Source organism: Colossoma macropomum, unplaced genomic scaffold, assembly GCF_904425465.1.
Source record: "Colossoma macropomum unplaced genomic scaffold, Colossoma_macropomum, whole genome shotgun sequence".
Classification (NCBI taxonomy): domain Eukaryota; kingdom Metazoa; phylum Chordata; class Actinopteri; order Characiformes; family Serrasalmidae; genus Colossoma; species Colossoma macropomum.
The window spans coordinates 27,820,145-27,831,570 of NW_023494792.1; the positions used below are offsets into that span (position 1 = coordinate 27,820,145).

An 11,426-nucleotide genomic window follows, 5' to 3' on the forward strand; every position below is an offset into this window, starting at 1 on the left:
CGCTCACTCAAGAATGTGTACAGAGGGGAACACTGTGATTCTGCTTCGATTTCAACTCAAATACTAGAAATCAACAACATTCAAATAAAAACCCACACGGCAGACATGCTCAGGGAAAGACAATAGTATAGAACAGGGCTCAAAAAAAGGCATTCTTGCGAGTTGTGAGTCACTCTTCTGAGGAAAGGTCGATTGGTCCAACTAGCTCCCTTGAAGTACTTTCTACACTGCTGTGGTGCGCACAATTACACAATAGGGATGCCCCACCCACTGTTCCCTTCTCTGCCTCTGCTCTGATATTAATGACACTGCAAACGCAGCAAGAAACAGTCTGCCTGCTCTCCTCTCTACTCACTCAGCTCGCACTCTGTGGACGCTTGAGATCATGAAGCTGGTCTTAGCATGTGTGTGCGCTCTGCTTGCAGCTGCCCCGCTAGGCTTGGTGGCTGCGGTCAGTGGTGCCTCTGATGTGCTGAAGAAGGTATCTGGACCTGAGAGCTGCTCCCAGGTGAAGTTGAAGCCTGCTGGTCAGTGCGGAGATGAAGAATGCCCCTACCAGATCACCCTGCCTCCTCTGACCATCCAGCTGCCCAAGCAATTCCGGCTGCTAGAGAAGACCATGAAAGAGCTCCAGAGCCTGAAGGAGACTGTGAGGCAGCTGAGGAGTGCCTGCTTGGAATGCAGTCAGCAAGCTGACCAGAGCTTGCTGAAGGACAGCACTGAGGCTCGGTCGAAGAAGGACCAGGGCAGAGGTGATGGTGGCACAAAAGCGCCCAAGAACAGCAGCTCCAGCAATAATGTAATTCAGGAGATGCAGCTGAAGATGAACCGCATGTCCACCAGCCTGAAGAATGCACGTGGGCAGATCACTGTCCTGCAGGGACGGCTGGACCTGCTGGACGGCCTCCAACTGAAGAACGTGGAGGAAGCAGTGGACAGCAGGGTGGCCAACATCACCGGAGTGACTGACAAACTCAGTAGCTCCTGCTCAACACAGTGTGCTGCCATGAGTTCTCCACAACGTAAGAGTGCAAGTATATTATTAAGCTAATCACAAGTTTGATTAATGGAATCCAGCAGGTTAGATTTATAAAATTTATTTCGGGCTGTTGTTTTTTTCCCCCACATACTCAATGATTACATCAATGATCTGTCTAAAAAGTGTTAGCAGTCCTTCACTGTATATGACTGAATGATTCCTACAGAGCTAACACAGAGTATGCAGACAATTTTATCAGTGGAGACACTGATGGTATCTGAGAGAAGCCCTGCAGATCTATATTGAAATCTTATGACTGTGAAATTAGCTGGGGAATGCAAACTAGTCATAACAAATTTTATCCTTGCAAAAAGAAGATGGGCTCTAGAGATGGTAACAATTTTCTAGGAACCGCCTGATCCCCTGATGAAATTTGATAAGCCTCACTGAAAAGAGTGGATGACTTTTTCACCTATTTCTTTCCCCTATGTAAAACACAGATGTTACATTTTCTGAACTCTTTACAACTGAACAGCTGCAAGATTTTTCTGCAGTATCTGAGATATGCATAAGCACAGTTATACCTGCTGCCAGCAACACAAAAGCTCTGTGAGGTCATGGGCAAATATGATAAAATCAAATAATCTCTCATAATTCCAACATTTACGCCAAGAAAGATTTTACTGTGTATTTAATAATGAAGTATTCCAACACAATCTCAACAGACTTACTACAATGACATTGGGTTGGCCAAAGTTCAAGCCAAACCTTGAAAAAGTATAAGATATTGAAGGAATACTGTCGCATCTATAACAAAAATATAGGTGGCAAAAGGTTTCTTCGGTGTGATATCATGTTTCTGGTTCCATAAGGAACCTTTCAATGGATGGTTTTTAAAGAATCATTAATGAGATGTGTGAGAGTGGAGAACATTTAAAGTTTAAAGAACTTCCATATCATTTAAAAGTACAGATTGATTTTTTTTTCCTAGAACCAGACGTCGAAGCCAGACATCTAAACATGTTTAGCCCCAAAGAGAAAGCTGGTTGCCTCACAATACATTTCTAATAGAAACCAAAGGGCAGGTGCAGGTACATTCCAATAGCAGCAGATGGTGAAAAATGTGGAGAGGACAATGACGTCCAATCTGATGTTTCCATCTTGTCTAATTTCAGACATCATTGCACCCAGAGACTGTTCAGACTACAGCATAATGAAGCACAGGAAGAATGGAGTCTACAAGGTGACCCCTGATCCTAGGAATGGCACCTTTGAGGTGTTTTGTGACATGGAGTCATATGGCGGAGGATGGACTGTCATACAGTACCGAATGAACGGCAGCGTGAACTTCAACCGCACCTGGGCTGACTACAAGAAGGGCTTTGGGAACATAGATGGGGAGTTCTGGCTCGGCAATGACCGGATCCACCTGCTCACCAAAGCCAAAGACATGGTGCTGCGCGTCGAGCTTCAGGATTTCGAGGGTGTGCGCGAATATGCAAAGTATGACCAGTTCTATGTGGCCAACGAGTTCCTCAACTACCGCCTGTCTTTGAGTGGCTATTCCGGGACGGCTGGGGATGCCATGCACTTCGGCAAGCATTTCAACCATGACCAGAAGTTCTTCACCACCCGGGACAAGGACAACGACATGTATCCTTCAGGAAACTGTGGCGCTTACTATGGATCAGGCTGGTGGTTCGACGCCTGCATGTCAGCCAACCTTAACGGCAAATACTACAACAAAAAGTACAAAGGGAAGAGAGATGGCATCTTCTGGAGCACATGGCACAACATGACCACCGAGTACTATCCCACCAACTACAGGCAAGCATTCAAAACTGTCATGATGATGATCAGACCAAAGAATTATGCACCCTAAACCAACAAGGGCACTGATAAAGAAAGAGACAGTCTGAGAAATTGACGCTGGTTTTCCAAACATTCCAAGCACCTTATGTCTGGGGGCTCATCATGACTTCAAAAAACATAACACGTACAGAAAAAAACTACTCTTGATGTGAAGCAAATAACTGCATAGCATATAAAGCAGATAAAATATGAAATTCAGCTGTAACGTTTATGTCATGACTTCTTCATTCTTAGCATAACTGTCTAACACTGCCATCTAACGTCAAATCATTTCATTACAACACAAAGCCTTGAGAAGTAAGAATGGTTTAAACATGAGGGAGAAATGTACAGTATTTATTTTTGGATGTTCAATATCTGCATATGTAATATAAAAAGAATACAATACTATGTTTGAAAAATGTTTTACATCTAGCAGTGGCAGTGTATTTTTGTATGTGTGTGTGCAAAATATTTTTACTGTATAAGAAATGAATGATTTCAGTATAAATACTGAATACGTTTAGGCTTCCACATTAACAAAACTAACTGGAGCACTTCTTTCAAATTTTGGTTATATATATATTTTTAACCTGGTTTTATAACTATTCATAAATATTATATAATACAATTCAAATAAAAGTTTATAAGACCTTTAACAAAGCTTTTGTTCAGCTCGAGTTTTTATACACTGCAAGTCCTGCAAACTTCAAACATTAAAAGACAACAGTCAGTTTTTTTAAGACCCCCCCCCCGTCCTTTTGTGTTATTGATATGCAGAGAATGTTGTTTGTGTGTTTACTATGGAAATTAATAAAAAGTTATTAACAAAAGATAACAGTCAGTAACCTGAAGAAAAATCTTTAGCTTTGTTTACATCTTTATTGCTTGAAAATAGTAAAATAAGCAACACTTATTGAGCAGAAAGGTTGCTACATTCAGAAACAAAAATGACAACTAGGATTTCTGAAATACAGGACACTGACACTGGATAGATACGTCTTTAACTTGTGACTCGGCAAAAAATCTCCTCTTTTTCCAAAAGGTTTTACACAGTTACCTCAGATTTTAGCTGATCAGCTAAGACATGTTTGGTGTCTAGAGCTTCTTTAGTTATGCAATAAAGCTACAAGTAATGGAAGCTTGTACTGTACCAACTGGCATCCTAAATCATTGCTCCCTTGCCTCAAACCACATTGGGATGTTAAGTAATCTCAGATAGACTTGCTTACGTGATGCCTATCCCAAATTAAAATGAAATATATTGTTATGTGTTTTTAGTAAATTTAAAAAATATTATAATATATAGCACTTTTGTATAGCACCTAAGATCACTATGCACAGTGCAAAGCATCACGCTTCCTTACCTGGCGGTCTGATAGTTGAACCTGAATCGAATGCCAAGAGATCACTACCTGGCAGAATGCACAGTGCCAACGGTAACGTTAGGTGGAGGAGGGATAATGGTCAAGGGCTGTTTTTCAGAACTTCTGCTGGGCCCTTTAGTTTCAGTGAAGGATAATATTAATGCTACAACATACAAAGGCATTTAAGACAATCATATGCTTCAAACTTTGTAGTAGAGGTCTGTGCAGGACTGATTTTTCAGTCCCTACTCCCACCTGCTCCCGCAAAATTTCATCCCGCTCCTCCAGAAAATCAGAATCATTTGTCCCGTTTCTGCCCACAAATGAAACATTTTGTGGCCCACTCCCACCCACACTATTATGTCAAACCGAAATGACATACAATATTTGACAAAGTTTATTCACAAATACCTTATTGTCTGCTGAAATAACATGGTCATCAGGCTTACTGTGAAGTAACTTCACCACATGCCATTTATTTCCAGTACACACAAAGCAAAAAAAAATTTATTTTTAGTGTTTTGCTGTCGCCGACAGACTGTAGGCTCTGCCATTTCTGTAAGCTGCAAGAATTTACATGTTGTTCATGTGACTGGTTGCTTCGCAACTCTTTAGAATGACTTCTTATATATATAGTGATCATTCTACTATGTTGAGGCTATTTATTTATTTAGGCTACTTATTAGGATTTCTCTTCAAGAATGCTTTGTCCCACTCCCATGTGTAGTGGACTGGTTATCCAGCTGCTCGTGCTGCTCATGTACACGACACTGATAATTAGTCCCGCGCCGCAAGATATTGTGGCGGGTCCTACGGGAATCCCGCAGCAGTGCAGACCTCTACTTTGTAGCAACAGTTTGGGGAAGGCCCTTTCCTGTTCCAGCATGACTGTGATCCGTGCACAAAGTGAGGTCCATAAAAGCATGGTTTGATGAGTTTGGTGTGGAGGAACTCCAGTGGCCTGCACAGAGCCCTGACCTCAACCCCACTGAACAGGTTTGGGATGAATCTGAATGATGATTGAGAGCCAGGCCCTCTTGTTTAACATCAGTGCCTGACCTCACATTCCAAAATCTCGTAGAAAGCCTCCTGGAAGAGTGGAGGATGTTATAGCCTCAAAGGGGAGAAAAGGAGTGGTCAACACCATCATAATGCCCTTGGTTTTGGAACAGTTGTCCACATACTTTTATATAGCGTATTTTCAACATATTACTTTTCTATGTGGGGACCCTGTATGAGATACTGATAACTGTACAAACGGGCAAAAGCATAACGCTTAGCTAAAAAAACACTAGTAGCAGTTATGAAGCCTGAATTGTGTCTGTACTTTTTAATCTGTAGAGGAACCACATAATCAAGTGTATTTGTCATCACTTAACAACCCAAAGCAGTCAGTAGTAAGTGTGTTATTATTTAGGCACTGTTTTCAAATTGTTTGGGTTCAAGCTTCCATCACTTGTTAGACTAGTCGCGTAGCTCCAGGTCGACACGCAATACTGAAGAAGCAAACTTCAGACACCAAATGCATCTTGTCTGATCCACTATATTTGGAGTAAAGGGACAACTGGGTAAATTAGATTTTTTGCAGGCTTGTTTTATAAATTGAGCATAAAATTGCTAGTTACTTTAGCTAAAATACATACTTATTTCCCACTTAAATATTGCTCATTTGGTCTATGGTGCCACCGGGTCTCTCTACTTCTCTTCTGTTTAAAGTAACTCTTGAAAGGTGTTTAGCTCATACGGGAGATGTGATGACAGAAGATGGCTGTTACCTCCTCCAGGCATTGCAGGGCTGGATTGGCTGAGATTTGGCTTGGACGCTCTTCCTGTAAATCAGCCTCTGGAGCTAAAGCACGGATGGGTACCTCCAGCTCACCAACGTCCTGCTCCTCATCTCCATCCGGAGAAGCCCTGGTCCCTTCTGGTTCACTCATGATCTACAAACACACACAAACACAAGGAAAGCAGCCATTCACAGTTGGCACAGTTTTTCTGGGAAGCTGCCTCTAACCTAAGCTTTGAATTTCAGCAGGAGGCAACAGTAATTGAACATCAGAAACATGTGTTCTTGTTTCTTATCAGTCGGGGTTGGGAAATGAAAAGAACAAATTGACCTAGAACTTTAAACATTACTTTAGCATTCAGTAAATTACGTAGGCATATAATTAGTCTTCACCACAAACAAAACAGCAGGATGGTTTCAACTCAAAAGGCCTCCATCATAAGCCTTACATGGTCTTCATTTTTTTGGCAGTAACAAACTGAGGCACTTAGTTAGTCATGCTGGAGTTAGTCCCCAGGCCAGCCCGGCTATTCTTGCTTCAGTTTAAAAAAAGTGTTTTGCTCTAACTAGACAAAAGACCTCCGTAACCCCGGTGTAAAGTTACAAACCATAGTTTAGTAAAGGGGTGGGTAATGTAGCCTCGCTAGCTAACACAGCTAACGTTAACGTAACGTTAGCTTACAGACATCGTTCAGTTGCTCGTGTACTGTTGGAAAAGAAAAGGAAAAGTGGCTTCGACTTACCGTGTAGAGTCTCCAAAAGACTTTTTTTCTCTTTGGCGTCTAAAATGTAAGTAACAAGTAAGAGAAATTGGAAAAGCACATGTTGGTAGTTTAACTGTAACTGTACTGTATAAAGCAGGCCGGTACAACGCTAGACTAAAACAGTGAAAGGTTAAATCTCAGTCGCTCTGTTGTTCAATGTCTCCAGCTGCCTCCATAGCAACCGCTCTAGCGGATGAGTCCATCGCTGTAACGTCCACTAGAGGGCGGCCGATCTCCGTCCGCAGAGCCGCGGCGGGGAACGTGCAGAGAGGAGAACCGTCACTCAGTGTTGTGTTCCGGGTTTGTCGAACGCTAGAGGGCGCTCCCGAGCGAATGACTGTGTGAAAATGGAGAACTTCAGCAAAATCATAACTTGTAAATGTTTCACTTCCTGGACACAGAATAGTACAAAACGGCTTCACTCTGCTGATATGTTTTAGCGCTTTTACGCTCCAGTTATAAGAGTTTATGACAGTGCCTCATATACGTTCATGACGTCAGTGAGCGCGGACCGCTTTGTTCAGCCAACGAGCTGGTCAGCTTGCCAACCAAGCAGCTGCAGTAACGTTTGCGCCCTGCTGCTCAGAGCCCGTTTGCTGTAAAAAAAGTAAATATACAGGTTTTCCTCGCATTTTTAGTGAAATACTCTTTTTACGTTTTTTGCTGCTGAGCTTGAAGACTCGCTCGCGGGTGCCCTCTGGTGTTTTTCAGTCATATTTTTGATACAATGGGAGAAATAAGAAGTGGCCAAGCACTTCTTAAACTGTCTTTGGCCGCAGCTCCGCAGCTTTAGTCTCCACACGTTCAGCTCCCTGCGCCTCTGTTTAGAATTAAAAATGGTTCTATTTAGCACAAAGAAATGGTTCTTCTGTTGCTACATGTGCTATATAGAATCATTTTCAAAACGGTTCTTTATAGAACCATATACAACATATCCAAGACAGAGAAATTTTTAAGGACCTGTCTATGGACAAAAGCTAATTTTCTTGCATTTTCTCTTTTCATGCATTCCAAAAAGAAGTGAGATTAATAGCAAAATCAACAGTAGACTACAATAGTAAAACAGTACATGCTTCTGAGAATAACATTAAGTAATTAGCCATGGCATGAACTGCTGTCCTCAAGACCTAGAACCAGACCAAGATTCAGTCAAGTTTTAACTGAGCTGTTACCCAAAGTGTCCCCCAGGGGTCAGCACTATGCCATTTATCCTTTTAACACCTCAGCCTAGTTATGCACTATAATCTTCAACAACCTCCATCCCTATAGTCTACAAAGCGTTCTGACCTATACCTACACCTCTTCTCTACTTCTCTAATAATTTAGTCTGAATGATACACAAACTTTAACTTCAAAAAAACTTTTAAAAAACTACAGGTTTGTTGTTAGCATAGACTTTGTGTTTTAATGTGTGAAGAAGTTTATTTTTAATAGGGCATCGGTTCAAATTTACTTGCAGAGAGTTGCAAAATTAGAAATTGTCTTTGTATTTGAATCAGCTCTTTAAAACACGTGAGCTCTGTTTTAGGAACTAGGTTTAAGTAATTAAGAAGATCATATTATTGTTTTTTAAACATAAAGAAAAGATGACCAAACTGTCATTATATCGTTAGTTTGGTACAACAGCCATAAGGAGAAAACATCTATGGCTTTATGAATCAGTGCATGCTGTGAAAAGTGGAAGCGTATGCTTCACAGAGACAGAGTTTTATGAGCATGTGGGAGACTCTCTGAAGACTGACAATAACAGCCCCCAGCAGTGACATGCTTACGGCAAGCCAGCTGAGAAATACAGCACCGGACGCTGATTGGAGAAAAGATGGTTAGAGACAGAGGGAGGAGAGAGAGAGAGAGAGAGAGAGAGAGAGAGAGAGAGAGAGAGAGAGAGAGAGAGAGAAAGGGAGGCCTCAGGTCCGATATGGCTGCATTACTGAGGGACACAACACAGTGATAGACTAAATACGGTGTTTAAAGGAAAGTGGCAAAACAACTTGAAAGTTGGCAAGCAGTTTGGATTGCATATGCTAACCAGCACAACCCAGATAGCAAGAGGACAGCAGGCCTACTGACTGCAGAGCTGGTGGCCCACTTGCTTTTTGCTCAGCATTTTTCCAGACGGCCCACTAGTGGTGAAGCAGAGTAACAGACAAAATGCTATTTTTCAGCACTTTTTTTCCACTTACAGTCGAATTTACTTGTTTTTCCTTCATTTCTTTCTTTCATTATCCTTTGCAAATTAGTTTAGTAAATAATTTTACATATTTAACAAACACAACACGACATTTTTAACAAAATCTTTTTATATTAGGCCTCATCATTATTTTGTTTTCTCTTAATTGTCGGTAATATTTCTCTTAGATTATTTTTCAAAATGAAAAATTAAATGCTGTGTGCATTTAAAATCTGTTTGAGGAGATTAAAAACTAGTTAGTGCTTGTATGCCACTTGACAATAATCTGGGTAATCTGAGGGTGGACCGGCAGTGGCATACAGTCATGGGGTACTGACCTTACTGAGCCAGCGGACTGATACTTGCTCACTATCTGGGAATAGGTAATTTAGCTGAAGTTGTCAGCTAATCTAGCTAATTTACAGATCACATTACTTTAAACCTTACTAAAACTTAAACTGGATTAGCTATCTGCTACCTGCTATACTTGCCCACCATTTCAAATTGTTTTGCTTCTTTCCTTTCAACAATGCATTTAATTTACTATGTGCAGGGCTTTGTGACTTCAGACTGAATGTTTTCTGAATGTAATGAAAAGTTATTTGAAGCCATAGTGACCTGACAGATTTTTAGTAGGGGTTTACTTTTGTACAGTGCAGTACCAGCTAAAACCTTGTGAACATCTCTGTTCTGTTGGTTCAGCTCCAGGACTGTCTTGCTGTTGCCCACATCTCTTACATTTCAGCTTTAGCATTTTATTTTACATCAACATGATCCCAAAGAAGAAGAATGGCACCTAATAAATTTCAGTTTCTATGCTGATAAAAGCTGGATGCACTGAGACGTTTCACTGCAGTTCTAGAAGTTACTTGGAATTAAGTAGCTGGTTGACCTTCCACTTTTGTGCTACTACTCAAGCTACTTTTACTTTGGGCTTAGGCTGTTCTATCCACTTCTCCCAGCAACTTCTGAATCATGTACTCGATACACAAATAACTGTCTGGGTGATACATTGGACTGGTTTTCACTAGTGTTCATTAGGCTACAGACCTAAGAGAACAGAATCTATCTCCAAGATTCAGGGATAGACAGCATATTGAAAGTGTGTATTAAAAAGCGAGACACTGTGTGAGAAACGTCTAGAACATGGAGAGAAAATATTTGTATAACAGACAAAGACAAAGTGGTAGAAACCCAGTTGAATGCATCAGTATGGAATAATTGCTGAGTACTGGCCACCGTGTCTGCGGGGGTAGATGGAAGAAATTACCCATGTCTGACAGTGCCAGCAGCTAAACCCTTTGGAGAGGCAGGAAAAAATAATTACATTTGAAATGTATACAGATGTACAAAACGGCCTCAAACCACAGTGCTCTTGTCCTCCAGAGCAGTGTTTCTCAACCCAATCCTTATATATCGTCCACATTTTTGCTCTATCCCAGCTCCAAAAATGCTTGAATCCATGGATTATGGAGTGTATTGTGGGGCCAGGCCTTAAAAACGTAACACTGAATCTACTTGATTCAAAGGTATACATCATTTTCTTATGAATAAACTTTATTAGCACAGTTTTGTCTTTCTGTTTATGGACATATTTGATATATTAAATGCACACAAAAAAATAAAGTAATAAAATATAAGACATACAGTGTGCCATAACTTTTGCACAGGCCAATATAATGTTTTATGTTTTCCTAAAGGGTTAAATCCAGCAATTCTGCAGAGGCTGTATTAACTTATTTTCACTTAGTAAATCAATAAAACATGTCATTTGACCTGGGGTGCCCAAACGTTTGCATGCAACTGTATAATGAAATAAACCAGAGAGAAAAAAGATAATAACATTTTATAAAAGAGAAATGAATTATTAATAAATGATTTTAAAAAGATTCTATTAAATACTATATTTAAAAGGTGTGTTTTATAATGCTTTTCAAAAGTGGGGAGGGGGACTACTGGAGGGACAGGATCTGGGACGGAGCATAATTGTGGACCCAGAGGACTGTTGGGGGAAACACTGCTCCAGAGGTTCCTGTCTCTCTTTTTCGTCTCCTCCCAGCTACAGCTATCCTAATCAGCCACTTCCTGTCAGAGTTCCTCTGAGGGGGGAGTTAAGCTCAGGACAGAGACCCTGCTCTAATCACACATCTGCACAATCTATACAGCAGCAACTTGCGCACACACACACACAGCTGAACTGCATGAGAGTCTTGTCTGTCTGATGTTATCTGTCATGTTCATTTGTGATGAGCCAGCAGTTGAGCCAGTAAAGTCTGGTTAAGATGTAGTTTTATGATAGAAACAGGCAACAGAGCAGGTACCTGTTAGGCCTATTAGCCTGCTATTCACCAAAAAAGATACTTTATTGGAATGTTTATAGTTTTCTTTTGTAAAACACAATGAGGGAAGATGGTAAGTGAAATGCATATGAAAACAGAAAGGGTATTTTGTTCATCCACCTTGACCTGCATTTAAACGAAAACAGAAAATAGCCAAGATATTTATTTTT

At 40.8% G+C, this 11,426-nt stretch overlaps 2 protein-coding genes across 2 annotated transcripts in view; one reads left to right on the forward strand and one right to left on the reverse strand.

Annotated features, from left to right (window-relative positions):
- Positions 1-6,918, reverse strand: part of ccdc146 (coiled-coil domain containing 146) — a 32,521-nt gene extending 25,603 nt beyond the window's left edge. The window contains exons 1-2 of the mRNA XM_036576753.1: positions 6,727-6,918; positions 5,973-6,137 (exon numbers count right to left, since the gene is read on the reverse strand). Coding sequence (XP_036432646.1) covers positions 5,973-6,134 — 162 coding nt within the window. The 5' untranslated portion in view covers positions 6,135-6,137; positions 6,727-6,918. The remainder of the gene's footprint in view (positions 1-5,972; positions 6,138-6,726) is intronic.
- Positions 297-3,493, forward strand: fgl2a (fibrinogen-like 2a). Its single transcript, XM_036576756.1, has 2 exons — positions 297-1,022; positions 2,155-3,493. Exons 1-2 carry the CDS (start codon positions 386-388, stop codon positions 2,859-2,861), a joined length of 1,344 nt encoding a protein of 447 aa, XP_036432649.1. The 5' UTR covers positions 297-385; the 3' UTR covers positions 2,862-3,493.
- Positions 6,919-11,426: the final 4,508 nt, after the last annotated feature.

Excerpts from the sequence above, each read along its gene's own strand:
- fgl2a (XM_036576756.1), top strand. The coding sequence starts at position 386 with ATGAAGCTGGTCTTAGCATGTGTGTGCGCTCTGCTTGCAGCTGCCCCG. Across the intron at positions 1,023-2,154 it reads TGCCATGAGTTCTCCACAAC|ACATCATTGCACCCAGAGAC; the intron begins GTAAGAGTGCAA and ends GTCTAATTTCAG.